General features: G+C 57.0%; 2 protein-coding genes across 5 annotated transcripts in view; one reads left to right on the plus strand and one right to left on the minus strand.

The window, feature by feature from the left end:
- The window catches only part of TRAF7 (TNF receptor associated factor 7), a 29,027-nt gene extending 17,672 nt beyond the window's left edge, over positions 1 to 11,355 (plus strand). For all 3 annotated transcript variants that reach the window (XM_012577830.5, XM_030285072.4, XM_012577831.5), the window contains 15 exons: positions 452 to 485; positions 1,611 to 1,794; positions 2,388 to 2,522; positions 3,558 to 3,775; positions 3,958 to 4,031; positions 4,494 to 4,542; positions 4,667 to 4,794; positions 5,809 to 5,891; positions 6,210 to 6,249; positions 6,524 to 6,640; positions 7,686 to 7,808; positions 8,506 to 8,625; positions 9,705 to 9,836; positions 9,970 to 10,089; positions 10,633 to 11,355. In XM_012577830.5, coding sequence (XP_012433284.1) covers positions 452 to 485; positions 1,611 to 1,794; positions 2,388 to 2,522; positions 3,558 to 3,775; positions 3,958 to 4,031; positions 4,494 to 4,542; positions 4,667 to 4,794; positions 5,809 to 5,891; positions 6,210 to 6,249; positions 6,524 to 6,640; positions 7,686 to 7,808; positions 8,506 to 8,625; positions 9,705 to 9,836; positions 9,970 to 10,089; positions 10,633 to 10,647 — 1,572 coding nt within the window. In that variant the 3' untranslated portion in view covers positions 10,648 to 11,355. The remainder of the gene's footprint in view (positions 1 to 451; positions 486 to 1,610; positions 1,795 to 2,387; positions 2,523 to 3,557; positions 3,776 to 3,957; positions 4,032 to 4,493; positions 4,543 to 4,666; positions 4,795 to 5,808; positions 5,892 to 6,209; positions 6,250 to 6,523; positions 6,641 to 7,685; positions 7,809 to 8,505; positions 8,626 to 9,704; positions 9,837 to 9,969; positions 10,090 to 10,632) is intronic.
- A 217-nt stretch (positions 11,356 to 11,572) lies between these two features.
- CASKIN1 (CASK interacting protein 1) overlaps positions 11,573 to 14,361 on the minus strand; it is a 32,343-nt gene continuing 29,554 nt past the window's right edge. For both annotated transcript variants that reach the window (XM_072935902.1, XM_072935903.1), the window contains 2 exons: positions 13,914 to 14,307; positions 11,573 to 13,478 (listed from right to left, as the gene is read on the minus strand). In XM_072935902.1, the coding sequence (XP_072792003.1) occupies positions 13,382 to 13,478; positions 13,914 to 14,307 (491 nt within the window). In that variant the 3' untranslated portion in view covers positions 11,573 to 13,381. The remainder of the gene's footprint in view (positions 13,479 to 13,913; positions 14,308 to 14,361) is intronic.

Consider the following 14,361-nt stretch of genomic DNA (forward strand, 5'->3'; position numbering starts at 1 on the left):
GAGGGTGGGAAAGACTTGGATGTGTTCAAGAGCAGGCTGGATGGAGCTCTGAGCCCTGGTCTGGTGGAAGGTGTCCCTGCCCATTGGAAGGGAATTGAAACTTGATGATTTCTAAGATCCCTTCCAACCCAAACCATTCCAGGATTCTGTGATCCCACGAATATCAGAGTGTGGCAGAACATGCCCCTGGCTTTGTCTTGCAACACAATCATGGCCTGATCCTGAATGGGGAAAACGTCAAAGCTCCAAACTGTGTGTTCAGGACCTGAGCTTCACCCTGAGCTGCCTGAGCAAGCAGCTGGGGTTTGCCCTGCTAATACAGGGTGAGCAGCTGCTGAGGCTCCTGAGCCACAGGCTTTGCTATCTCCCACCTTTCCCATTGGTAGCCACAGGGAATAATTTGCCTGCTCTCGTTTTACGCTGACGCTGCTGTTCCTCTCTGTCTCCACAGCACACGTTTTGCAGGAGATGTGCCTTAACATCTGGTGAGTACAGAACTGTTCTTGTGTGATGCAGCCAAAACACTGTTATTTCCTGGTTGACTCGCTTTCACCTAAAGAGAAACCTGCAGAAAAATGTCCAAAGGGCTTAAAACAAGCTGTCCTTCAGACTGCAGCAGTGAGGGGCTGGGGGCCGCTGGTACACTCTGGAGCATGGGCACTGCAGAGAGGGCTGGGCACAGGATGTTCTCAGATCCTGGAAAATGCAGTGGATAATCCCAGGATAATACATGTCTCGCCCAGAGTTGACCCACAGATTTCAAACTGAAAGCTTTCTGTGCCTGCCTGGATAAAGAACCAGGGGCCACGTTTGGCATCAAGCCCTTCTCCCCCATCCCTTCAGTGCCAGGGCTGTGGCCCCTGACTGAGCCCCACTGAGCTGCTTTAGCTCACCCAGCTCTTCCAGAACCCTGGGAGGGCCCAAGCCCCTGGCTGCTGGCCTGGGCTGACCAGCTCCCGCTTGAGCTGGACTTTGGCTGCATAAAAAAGACTTTTTTTGGCACGAGCCTGTGCCCCTCTTGGCAAGCTGTTGTTCAGCACAGAGCCAAGCCATTGGCATTACCAGAACAGCAAGCACTGAGGAGGCTCCCTGGGGAGTCCTGCAGAGCAGCAGCTCTTTCTGGCTTAAGATTTTTGTGTTCCACATGCAAGAGGTCTTTCTGCTTTGCATGTTAATCCCCTCACCGTGCCCTGCTGCATCAACCCCAACCCACAGATCTGTAGCAAAAGGCTTTGCAATTGCAATCCCCATGCCTGGAGTGTTCCATAAACAGCTGGATGCGGCAGAGCTCAGTTGATGAGGCAGTGATCCGTCCAAGGCTTGGTCTCGCTGATGTTGGAGGTGTTTTCCAACCTAAAGGATTCTGGGTTTCAGTGATTGCTGGCAGCAGGAGCTGAGCTCAGGCCTGGGTGAGGAGCAGGTTATGGTCCCAGACTTGCCAGGGCAGCCAGAGGGATGCCCTGGATTCCCACAACCTGGCAGCTGGCTGACCTGACCAGGGAGGGCAGAAACCACCATTTCCATGCAGGGGCTCTGGGAAATGCTGGTGCTTTGGGAAATGCTGGTGCCCTGTCTCACCCACACTGACTGTGTCCTTCCCTCCGTGGCAGAGAAGTGCCCCGTGGACAACGCCAAGCTGACGGTGGTGGTGAACAACATCGCGGTGGCCGAGCAGATCGGGGAGCTGTTCATCCACTGCAAGTACGGCTGCCGGCCCGCCGCCAGCAGCAAGCCCACCGCCTTCGAGGTGGACCCCCGCGGCTGCCCCTTCACCGTCAAGCTGAGTGCCAGGAAGTGAGTGCTCCTTCCACTGAGCCTCTGCAGGCTGTGCCACCCTGCCCTGGGGCCATGCATCTCCTGCTCTGTTTGCCTGCCCAGGGATGGGCAGGGTGGCTTCGGGGGACAGCTCAGATGGAGGCAGATGGGCTGGTGTCAAGGGGTGGATGCTGTTTTCTGCTCCCTGAGTGCCAGCACTGGGACAGGGGGTGCATTGTGAGAGCAGCCACCTCACATCTGGGATGAACTTGGGATTCTTTTTGTAAGAGGAATTATCTTGGTTATATCCTATGAATTTGAAATCTACCTCCCTCCCCATCCTAATTGCATTCCCTGTTTTCCCTGTCTGTTGCCTGTTGTTGATGGCTGCCTGAAGGCTCAGCCATCAGGTGCAGAAGTAGATGTGCCCTGTGAAAATGTGGCTTATTGTTACTCTCAATTTTCTGGCCAAATGAGAATTTAAAGCTGGAATTGCAGTCTCAGAGCAGGAGGCTTTGGCTTATTGGACAGCATCACAGGGCTGGTTTGCTCCTCTCCTGACGGTCTTTGTTGTTCCCAATATTTTTTGCTCATTGCTGATTTTCCCTGCCTTTGCTTCTCTCCCTGAACAGGGATCATGAGAGCAGCTGTGATTACAGGCCCGTGCGCTGCCCCAACAACCCCAGCTGTCCTCCCCTCCTCAAAATGAACCTGGAGGCTCACCTGAAGGAGTGTGAGCACATCAAGTGTCCCCACTCCAAATACGGGTAAGGAGCTGATGTTTTTGGCTGGGGAAGCTGCACTGAGTTCATTACTGAGCTGCTTTTTGGCTGCTGCAGCCTGGGGCTGGCACCGAGGCCCCTGAGCAGCTCTCCCCGGGGCTGTGCCTTGGCCTGAGGCTGAGCTGGGGCTTACAGGGATGGCAGGAGGCAGCCCTGGAGCCTCTGGGTGGGAGCAGGCAGGTCACGGTGAGGAGGAGGGTGAGTGCACAGGCAGAACAGCTGGAGGAGAGTCAGAGCATGAAGAGAGGGGGATGAGGACAACAGTAATTTGAGCACCATGGCTGTGTCCAACCAGGCCTTGTCCCAGGCAAGGGAAGTACTGATCCACCTCAGAGGGTTCCCTGTCACCCGAGCCCCAGGGCAGCCCCTGCTTGGGTTTACTGTTGCAGGAAGAGGGTTCACAGAAAGTTCTAGCAGCACTGGCATGGGGCACTGGTGGAGTCCCCAGTGCCATGTAGATGTGGCACTTGGGGACGTGGGTTAGTGGTGGCCTTGGGGGAACGAGTGGACTTGGTGGCCTTAGAGGCCAACCTCAACAATTCTGTGATTCCATGATCCTGAGCCATGTCTTAGCAGAGGCAGAGCAGCCCTGACTCTATGCCATGCTGCAGGCCCAAGTCAGCATCTGGTGAGGTCATCGGCAGTGTTTTCCACTGGTTTTGATGGCTTCTGGTGAACACAATAAACTGATGCCACACTCTGTCTCCTGCCCAAAATCTGCTTTTCCTTGCAACTTCCCAGACAAACAGTGTAGTTTGGGGCCTGTGTCCTGGCTGGAAAAATGGGAGCTGCTTGGCTTCTCTTGTCCTGCAGTTGCCTCTCCAAGCAGGATCATAGAATCATTAAAATTGGAAAGGACCTCCAAGATGATCAAGTCCACCCTTCACATTATCCCTGCTGCTGGCAGGAGGAGCAGGACAGCTGGGGACCCACACAGACCTGGGAGCTTCCTTGAGGAGACAGCTGAGCAAGGAATCTCCAGGTGAGCCCTGCTCCAGCCAGCATCTGCCTTCCCTTCAGGTGTGCATTCATAGGAAACCAGGACACCTATGAGACCCACCTGGAGAGCTGCAAGTTCGAGGGTCTGAAGGAGTTCCTGCAGCAGACGGACGATCGCTTCCACGAGATGCAGGTGGCCATGGCCCAGAAGGACCAGGAGATCGCCTTCCTGCGCTCCATGCTGGGGAAGCTCTCAGAGAAAATCGACCAGCTGGAGAAGAACCTGGAGCTGAAGTTTGGTGAGCGTGCACCAGACGAGCTCTGTGGTCAGAGCTGTAGGGACAGGGCAGCTCTCTGGGTTACAGGGTTGCTCTCCCTGCTGATGGCAGCAGCGTGTGGCGGGGCTGGGTGGCACCCAGCCTGTTCCCTGGGGTGCCACCAGTGGCTCTGCAGTGACTCTAGGCCGGTCCCTCTCTCGCAGATGTGCTGGACGAGAACCAGAGCAAGCTGAGCGAGGACCTGATGGAATTCCGCAGGGACGCCTCCATGCTGAACGTGAGGATGGGAGTTACCTGGCTCTGCCCCTAGCTGGGCTTCTCCTGCTCTGGGGAGAGCCTTCTGCTCCAAAGCCTGGGCCTTCTACAGGGGCATTGTCCCCTCCTCCCTGCCTGCAGAAAGCAGGGAGATAAGCAGGTCCACGCAGTCTGGTGAACTGCAGAGTGAGGACAGTATATTCTGAGAGATATTTCTGGGCCTGTCTGACACTGAAGAGTTTAATGCAGGTGTGAGGTGCTGTCAGAGCCCGTGGTCTCTGGAGGAGGTGACAGAGGGATGTGGCAATAACAGAGCAGAGCAGAGACCTCTGGTCAGAGGATGAGTTGGCTGCTGAGGACGGGCCCTGTGGGAGTCAGGAAGACAAGAGGGGTTGTAGCAGAGGAGGGGACAGTCCTAAAGCCACGTCCAGGGCAGGCTGGCCTGGATGGCTCCGCAGCTCACACAGCGTGTTGTGTTTTTCAGGATGAGCTCTCCCACATCAACGCTCGGCTCAACATGGGCATCCTTGGATGTGAGTATGCCCATTGCCTGGGGCTGGGTGTGGGGGATGCCCAGGGAGCCCTCCTGGCTGCTGTCCCAGCTGTGCAGAGCAGCAGCACTGCGCTCCCTGCCTCACCTGCCTCTCCTTTCTGCAGCCTATGATCCTCAGCAGATCTTCAAGTGCAAGGGCACCTTTGTGGGCCACCAGGGCCCTGTGTGGTGTTTGTGTGTGTACTCCATAGGAGACTTGCTCTTCAGTGGCTCCTCAGACAAAACCATTAAGGTAAGAGCTTCCCTCTTCCCTGCACCTTCTGCATTTGCACGTGGAACAGAAGCCGAGTTCATTTGTGGGGTGGGCAGATGTCACTTCATAAAGTTTTCTCCAAAGAATCAAATGATTCTTTGTGATTATAGTTGGACAAAATTCTCTGCAAGGAAACATTATGTGCTGGTGAAATTGAGAGACAGAGATCTTTGCAAGGCCCTGATTAGAATCTCATTCCTGCAGCTGCTGGTTTTGCTTTATGTGGCATTTAGGGTATTCATGACTATTTCAGCTTCTGATTTTATGTTCCTTTGTTATAAAAAGTCATCCTAGAACAAAACATTTGTCCCTGATCCAATGTGTCCTTTCCCTGTTTTATGGCATGTTTGTTTTCCTTTGTCCTGTTTTCAGTAACTCAAACTGACAGCACTGCCCCGGTGCAGCCTCAACAGCCCTTCCCAGTGTCACCAGTGCTGCTGGTGGCTGCTGCCCAGGCTAGGGACCCCATGGGCTGCCACAACTAACCCTGCCAGGAGCAGAGCTTAGTTTAGTTCCCTTGGTTTTAGAGCCACATGGAAGGAAATGGATCTTGCTGTACATTAGGGAAGGAAAGAAGAATTTCTCCCCTGTCCTGGCTGCTCTGGGCACCACATTCCCACTTGAGAGAGCCCTGTGTGCTCAGGGGAAAAGCCTTTGCAGTGGCAGAGGAAGCTGTGCTGTGCCACTGGAGCCCTGGGATGGGGTGGGAAGTGCTAAAAGGAGCCCGAGAGCTGCTCCTGTGTCTCAGAGTGTTGTGTTGGCCTGGGCTGAGGGAGCAGAGCTGGACCAGCTGCTGGCCTGTGGCTCCTTAGCTTCAGCCTGACCCTCTGCAGTCCATTCCTCTGCTAGCCAAGCCTCCAGGCCCGGGGGCTGGCAGCAGGGCCCAGGTGGCAGTGCCCAGGTGGCAGTGCCCAGGTGGCAGCCAGCCTGTTTCCTCCTCTGGGTGCTGCCATCCCGCCCAGGCTCCAACCTCTGCCTCGTGTTTTCTGTTAGGTGTGGGACACCTGTACCACATACAAGTGCCAAAAGACCCTGGAGGGTCATGATGGAATTGTGCTGGCTCTCTGCATCCAGGGGTGAGTGAGGAGAGGCACCTGTTTTTGGGGAGAGTGGGAACAGCCCTGGAGCCCTCACAATTCCCATCCTCTCTCCTGCATGTGCCAGATCAGGCATGAGAGGCGTATCTTGCCTTGTTGCTCTGGAAAAAATGGACAAAGAGTGTGTCTGTGGTCTCCCCTGTGTCCTGGTTTCCTCCCTGCTCACCAGCAGCATGCTTGGCTCCCTGCACTGTGGGGGTGCAGCTCCTGTCCCCCCAGTGCCAGGGAGGAGCTGGGTGGGACCTGCCATGGCGCTGTCCCTCGGTGACCCCGCTTTGTGTCCCGGTGTCGTTGCAGGAACAAGCTGTACAGTGGCTCTGCTGACTGCACCATCATCGTGAGTACCCGTGGGGGCACCCACAGCAGCAGGGGCTGCCCCACCTGTGCCAGGCTGGGCGGCTGATCACCTCCTGGGCTGGGCTGGGGGCTTTCCTACAGGCTGCATTTCCTCCTCCCAGCTCCTGCCTGGGAGCAGGGGCTGGTGCTCTGGGCTGGGGCAGGGTGGCCTGCCCAGCCCCTCATGGGTGATCTGCTTTGGTGGGCTTGACAGTGCTGGACTTGATCTTAGAGGGCTTTTGCCACCTAAACCATTCCATGGTTCTTGTTTGCAGGTCTGGGATATTCAAAACCTGCAGAAGGTGAACACGATCCGAGCGCACGACAATCCTGTTTGCACTTTGGTCTCCTCACACAACATGCTCTTCAGTGGCTCCCTCAAAGCCATCAAGGTGCAGCTCCAGGGCTCCTCTGGGGCTGCGTGGGGACCAGGAGTACAAACTCTGAGGCAGAAGTGTCCAAAGAGGAAGGAAGTGGCATTCTGAGCTGTAGGTGACCTTGTTGCTAAGGTCTCCTGAGCCACAGAGCAGCCAGCACTGCAGAGGTTTAGCCCATGCACTGTGCTCAAGGGAAAGCTGTTCTCTGGCTGCAAAAACACTATTTCTTCCAGCTCTGTAAACCCGAGGCTGCAGCTGGAGTATCCTGGCACTTCCTGAGCATGTGTGTCCTCAGGCCCCCAACAGACCTGCCCAGACCATTGGGAATTTTGTCTGGGCTCCAGAACTGGCTGGAGATTCAGGCTGTCTGTTTTGAAACCACCTCCAAAGGATCTTGAGTCTGTATTCCCTACCTAAAACACGCAGAAATCAGGAACAGCTTTTCAGGCTGCCCTTTAAAGCCTTGGCTAGATTCCTGTGGTTCTGCTTCCAGCTCCTGGTGAGACAGCTTATGGGCCCGTCCATCTGTAAGAGGACTGTGCTCTTTTCTTTATCTGGGGCCTGGAGTGGTTCAGCTCTGGAGAGGGCTCAAGGCTGGCGCAGCCAGACAGCACAAGGAGAATTTGGGGCCTCTTGGGTTTGTCATCCCTGGCCACTACCTGCCAATGAGCCAGGCAGGCCCAGAGTGAGGGTGGGGAGTGAGATCTGCCAGTCCCTGTGTGCCAGGGCTGGGAGAGGAGCTCTGTGGGAGTGCAAGTGCAGGGCAGCTCCTTGCTGCAGCTGTGGTTTCGATTTTGCAGCCCGTGGCTCTGCTAGGGAAGGGTCTTTGCCAGCGGTAATGCAGGCTCCAGGCTGGCTCCCTCAGGGAATGTGCTTCCTCAGCAGTTACTGGGTTTTATCAGCAAGTCAGTGGGATCAGGCAGTTCCCACCAGGCAGGAGAGCTGGCACAAGGATCCCCACAAGAGCTGTGAGGGCCTCGGGCAGGGTGGGCACTGCTGTCCGCGTCCTGCCCAGCCCCACTGAGATTCCTCCCCCTGTGTGTGTCCTTGCTTTCCACAGGTGTGGGATATTGTGGGTACTGAGCTCAAGCTGAAGAAGGAGCTGACAGGTCTCAACCACTGGGTTCGAGCACTGGTGGCTTCCCAGAACTATCTCTACAGCGGATCTTACCAGACCATCAAGGTGGGACCCTGGCACTGGCGACACCCCGAGCCCCCTCTCCCTGTTCCTCTCTGTGCTCTGCACTGCTGACACGTGGGGTTTTCCTGTGCTGAGTCCATCCCTGCAGGCTGGGCCTCGGGAGCTGCTGGGGAGGCTCCCTGGGACAAACGGGGCCTCAGGCACGGCGCCTCTGGGCTGCCGCAGCCTTATCTGCACTGACACTCCTGCTGATAACGGGGGAAGGTCACTGCCTGGCTGCAGAGCTACCATAAATCCCTGTGAGGGTTCCCAGTGCCCTCCCTCCTCTGTGCTGGCTCAGGTTTTGATGAATAGGTCACCTCTCAGGGGTAAACAGTCTGGGGGACACAGGAAAATTGGAAGTTGCCCTTCTCAGTGTTAATGAATCTCTGTTAATTGATCTGCGTTGGTTTGTAGTGCTGTCAGGGACTGGGCTGTGTGTGCACATGCGTGCAGTCACACACAAAGGGTGTGAAGTCTCCACACAACGTTTCCAGCCTGGATATTTAAAGTTGGGCAGCTAAATAAGATAACAGGGATTTGCTCTTCATTGCTGAACATTCCCAGCTGGATAGGTTTGTCCCCAAAGGTGTCATGTGGGCACAGGGGAGCCAGGCTGACTCTGTGCGTGGCAGAATGGCTGCAAGGGCTCTCCCCTGTGGACAAGGGTCTCATCCTGCCTCTGCTCGATGTCTCTCAGATCTGGGACATCCGGAACCTGGAGTGTGTGCACGTGCTGCAGACGTCGGGAGGCAGCGTGTACTCCATCGCCGTGACCAACCACCACATCGTGTGCGGCACCTACGAGAACCTCATCCACGTATGGAGCAGCTGGGATGGGCTGCTGGGAGCAGCAGGGAATGGGGATGGGGGCGTGGGGGTGGGCACCCAACTCTGGCTGTGCTCTTGGGCACAGCACCCAACTCTGGCTGTGCCTTGGGCACAGCACCCAACTCTGGCTGTGCTCTTGGGCACAGCACCCAACTCTGGCTGTGCTCTTGGGCACAACACCCAACTCTGGCTGTCCCTGGGCACAGCACCCAACTCTGGCTGTCCTTTGGGCACAGCACCCAACTCTGGCTGTGCCTTGGGCACAGCACCCAACTCTGGCTGTGCCTTGGCTCTGGCTGTCCCCTGGGCACAGCACCCAACTCTGGCTGTGCCTTGGGCACAGCACCCAACTCTGGCTGTCCCTTGGCTCTGGCTGTCCCTTGGGCACAGCACCCAACTCTGGCTGTGCTCTTGGGCACAGCACCCAACTCTGGCTGTGCTCTTGGGCACAGCACCCAACTCTGGCTGTCCCCTGGGCACAGCACCCAACTCTGGCTGTCCCTGGGCACAGCACCCAACTCTGGCTGTCCCTCGAGCACAGCACCCAACTCTGGCTGTCCTTTGGGCACAGCACCCAACTCTGGCTGTCCCTGGGCACAGCACCCAACTCTGGCTGTCCCTTGGCTCTGGCTGTCCCTTGGGCACAGCACCTGCCTCTGGCTGTCCCTTGGGCACAGCACACAACTCTGGCTGTCCCTTGGCTCTGGCTGTTCCCTCTGGCTGTCCCTCGGACACAGCACTCACCTCTGGCTGTCCCTTGGCCCTGGCTGTCCCTCTGGCTGTCCCTTAGGCACAGCACCTGCCTCTGGCTGTCCCTGGGGCACAGCACCTGCCTTTGGCTGTCCCTGGGGCACAGCACCTGCCTCTGGCTGTCCCTTGGGCACAGCACCTGCCTCTGGCTGTCCCTTGGGCACAGCACCTGCCTCTGGCTGTCCCTTGGCCCTGGCTGTCCCTCTGGCTGTCCCTCGGGCACAGCACTCACCTGTGCTGTGCGTGGAGGCAGCAGCAGCTCTCGGAGGGGATCTGGCTGTCCCTCAGCGCAGTGCCCAACCCGGCTGTGCCCCGCAGGTGTGGGACATCGAGAGCAAGGAGCAGGTCCGCACGCTGACCGGGCACGTGGGGACAGTCTACGCCCTGGCCGTCATCTCCACGCCCGATCAAACCAAAGTCTTCAGCGCCTCCTACGACCGCTCGCTCAGGGTGCGTGTGCGGGACCCGGCGCGTGGGACAGCGCGGGGGATCCCCAGCCCTGCGTGTCACCCGTGTCACCCGTGCCACCCCCGTCCCTCCCGCTGCTCCCCGTGCCGGGCTCACGCTCCCCGTGTCCCCGCAGGTGTGGAGCATGGACAACATGATCTGCACCCAGACCCTGCTGCGCCACCAGGGCAGCGTCACCGCCCTGGCCGTGTCCCGCGGCCGCCTCTTCTCCGGCGCCGTGGACAGCACTGTCAAGGTGGGTTTGCTCAGGCTTCTCCTGCCTGGTTTGGGCTCCTCCAGTGCTAGAATTGGGGCGTTAAATGAGTTAGGAGTCAGAGTGACAGGAGGGTGGAGCCAGGTGAGGGGTGAGCTCTGGTCACTGCCCAAGTGACCAGACAACGGGACATAGCCTCAAACTGGGCCTGGGGAGGTTCAGGTTGGACAGCAGAAAATATTTCTTCATGGAATGGGTTGCTAAGGAAGGGGCTGTCCAGGGAGGGGGTGGACTCCTCATCCCTGGAGGTGTCCAGGAAATGACTGGATGTGGCACTCAGTGCCCTGGGCTGGGTGACAAGGTAGGGATCAGTCACAGGTTGGATTCGATCATCTTGCAGGTCATTTCCAACCTTAATAACTCTGTGAGTCTTTGGAACAAGGGGATGGTTCCCCATGGGCAGGAGGTTTCCATCCTGGCAGTGTTGTGGATGCTGGCAGTGCAGAGGGAAGCTGTGTGGGGATGAGGAGAAGCCCACGGCGCTGCTCAGGAGTCACTGCCTGCGGTGCCGTTGTCTGTCCGCAGGTCTGGACGTGCTAACGAGAACGCCACGCGAGTCCTGCACACTGAAAGACCAAAAACTCTCCCTTCCATCGGCCTGTGGGTGACCACACCACTGAAACGACTGCTGCAGCTCCTCCTGCACCGACCACTGCCTGCTGCTGCTGCCCCTCGGCCGGCGGCTCTCCGGACGGCTCTGCCCCACGGACGCTCCAGGTGTTCCCTCAGATCTGCCCCCATGATTGGCAAAGAGGAAGCAGTGCCAGTGCCCTCCTCTGCCTGTGCCCCCCCGGCTGGGGACACCCCCAGGCTGGGGCTGGGGTGACACTGCTCGGGCTCGGGGCCAGGCGAGCGCAGCCCTTGGCCAGCGCCAGGACTGGACAGATCCAGATCCGTGTGTCCTGGTGGGGACACGCTGGGCCCCTGTCCGTGGCAGGACCGAGCTTTGGGCCGTACCCTGGGTGGGCACCCGACCCCTTTCTGTCTCTAGTATTTAATTTTACTGCCAAGGCGCCGGGCCGATCCAGCTGGGAAGAGGTGTTTCCTTGAGTAGCCAGGTACGATTTTTATGCCACAGCTAGTTCTCAAATCAAGTTCCACAAGCCCATTGTTCACCACCCTGTAATAATGGTCTCCACATTAAAGACAAAAAGCCTCCGTTGCATTTTTACTCACATTTTCTACTGTTTTTAAGATTGTAATATAGATTTGATGATTTCTTCATTGACAATAAAAGCAGAAAGAGTTGTTCCTGCCCGGTGTGAGTTATTGCAGGGAGCCAGCAGCCAGCACTGGCCCCGTGGGGTGAAAATTGAAGTGCCTGGGCCCTACACTCCACAGGGGACAGGCCCCAGCACCCCACAGAAGCACCCAGGGGTGCCCTCAGACTGTGCAGCACAAACACCCGGCACACCACGAGGACTCGGGAGGGCTTGGGGATACAAACAGGGGTGGCAGCCCGGCAGGGGTTTTATTTTTTTATTTTTGTTTAAATATTTGTTGCCAGACTTGGTATAGGAGCAAACGTCTTCACAGCACCACGAGCCATCTACAATTCAGAATAGGAAGAATAAAGACAAGTAGAGGTGAAATCTAAGCACAGAAGAGCAGGGAGCAGCACCAAGATGCAGAGCTGGACAGATGGGATACGATACAGAGTCCATAACTTAATCATAAAAAATATATATATGTATATATCCATCATGTAGAACTTTATGGATTTTTTTTTTAGATACATATTTTTTTCTTTTCAACAGATATTTTCAGGCGGGTGATTTATTTATTTTTTAAATTATTTTTAAAGTCTTTTTTTTTTTTCTGTGTTTTGTTGGTTTTTTTTTTTTTTTTTCAAAAGAAATTTCAAAGTTGTGCCAAACACATCTGGATCAGCGACCACAACGGGAGAGACGGGGGGAGACAGGGCAGGGAGGGAGAGGGAAGGAGGCAGAGACCACTCCACGTCTCGAGAGGAAGAAAGGAACAGCAACACTTCTGTTTGGAAACCACAAGCAAAAAATGCATTCATCAGGACTCAAGCGACTGAACCAGACTCCAACTCCAGTTTGTACAGGAATATACAGCGGTGCTCCCGCGGGACACACCGGGCACACGCACCCCGCGTGCACACCCACGCACACCCACGCACACCCAGACACAGACCGACAACAGAGGCAATAAAAAGGAACTAAACCAAACGCTGAAGACACTCCAAAAGAAATGAAACACCTCCAGTGTGAGAATTAACAAAAACCTCCATAAAACAAGGCACATCCTTTGAGTTCGTAATGGTGGAAAAAGAAAGACGCGACACTGAATCCCAACGGAAAACCCGACCAGAACCGCTCGCACGTACCTTCCACCCAGAGAAAAGGTAAATATTGTGCTACTCTTAAATGAGTTTGCCACAAGACACACAGCTTAGTATAATCTAATAGTTTTTCTCAAGCTAAAATCCAGTTTTCTCTTGATTTCTTTTAAACTGCTTTATATATAATTGCTAATATTTTTAAATCTTTTAAATATATATTTGTTAAAGTTTATTTCTTTTTTATTATTTTGGGGTTGGGGGAAATCTGCTTTATATCTTTTTTTATTTTTTTTTCCCCCCTCCAATAAATTAATACTTTTTTTTTTTAATAGCTTATCACCGTCCTGTCCCCGGGCGGGGAGGGGCTGGGCAGGGGCACATACCGCTGCCCCCAGGGCCACCGCCAGCCTTGCCCGCCCCCGCCAACGCCGACCGAGAAAGAAAACAAAGTTTAAAAATCAAAATTAAAAACGGAGCAAAGAAACCCAAGTGCATTTGCCCGCCCGGCCCCGCCACCAGCAAACGCCATCGGTGACACGCGGCTGGCAGAGCCACCGCGCCGGGCAGGGCTTGTGCTACATTCGGGTGGCGGTGACCCGCGGCACCGGGGCTGGCAGGGCACGGGCGGCCGCCGGACAGGGCAGTGGGAGCCCCCCGGAGCCCCGGTTCGGTCCGGAGCGTGTTGCTTTGTTTCTTCTGTTGGGTTTTATTTCTGTGGTTTTTGTTTTTGCTTTTTTTTGTTTGTTTTTTTGCTTCTGCAAAAGGGAGTCCTGCCGGAGCCGGCGCCGAGTCCGTGAGCACAATCCTGAGGTATCTTCTTCTTTGTGCAAACCCCGAGGGACGGGATGTCCGGGAGGGGACGGCTGTACAAAGGGGATGAGGGGAGGGCGGCGGGGCCGGGGGGTCGTGGATCGTTGTGCCCTTGTGCCCACGTAAGCCCTGAGGTTCTCGGGGCCCTGGCGCCCCTCACTCCAGCATGGCATCCAGCTGGTCCGCCAGGTCGTCGAACATGCTGCCGATGTCGTCCAGGATGCTCACGGTGCTCTTCGACTCCACAGCCGAGCTGGGGGGTGACAGAGATGGGTGAGGGCAGGCAGGGGCAGGGATAGGGACACGGCACAGCCCCCTCTGCCCCATGGCACGGCCCTCCTGCCCCTTTGCCCTGCAGTGCCCAGCACTGTGTCCCCAGTGCCGTGGCACAGTGTTCTGGCTCCATGTCCCCAGCGTCCCCTCTCCAAACCAAGCCCCAGGGCACCCACATGCCTCGGTCCCCCTGCCCATGCTGCTCCAGCAAGATGTCCTTCAGCGTCACCTCCCCAGGGCGGTTCCAACCAGGGTCCCCTGATGCTCCACCGGCGTCCCCCAGCACCATCCCAGTCCCATCCTGGTGTCACAGCCTGACCCCCGAGCACGGTCCTTATGGCCTCCTGTGCTCGGTGGCACCAAAGTGGCCTCACACCCTCCCCGTGGCCCACCACCCACCCCTGCGCCCCCTTACTCTGCCGCCTGACCGTCCTCCTGCTTGATCTTCTCCTCCACCGCCTGCAGCGCGGCGGCCAAGGACGCGCTCGTCTCCTCCAGCTTCTGCTGCGCCAGCTCGGGGCCGCCGCTGTCCACGGACGGGCTGGCGATGGTGGAGCGCGGCGGCTTCACCGGCACCTGCTGGGGCTGAGCACCGGGCGACAGGGGCTTGGCGGGGCTGGAGCAGAGCGAGGGCGGCGTGCTGGAGGGTTTGGCCGCGGGGCTCAGCTGCCGGGCTGGCGACGGGGCCGGCGTGGAGCTGGCGCTCACCGACTGGATGGCGGCGTGGGGCTTGGGGGGCTTGGGCGCCGTGGGGGGCGGCGTGGGCTTGGGGGACACCGGGGGCGGCGTGCCGTGGACCCGCTTCACCTCTGCGGAGAGAAGGGAGAGGGGCAGGAGGGCGGCGGGGCTGCCTGGAACCCCCG

The sequence above is a fragment of the Taeniopygia guttata genome, chromosome 14, assembly GCF_048771995.1.
Source record: "Taeniopygia guttata chromosome 14, bTaeGut7.mat, whole genome shotgun sequence".
Taxonomy (NCBI): domain Eukaryota; kingdom Metazoa; phylum Chordata; class Aves; order Passeriformes; family Estrildidae; genus Taeniopygia; species Taeniopygia guttata.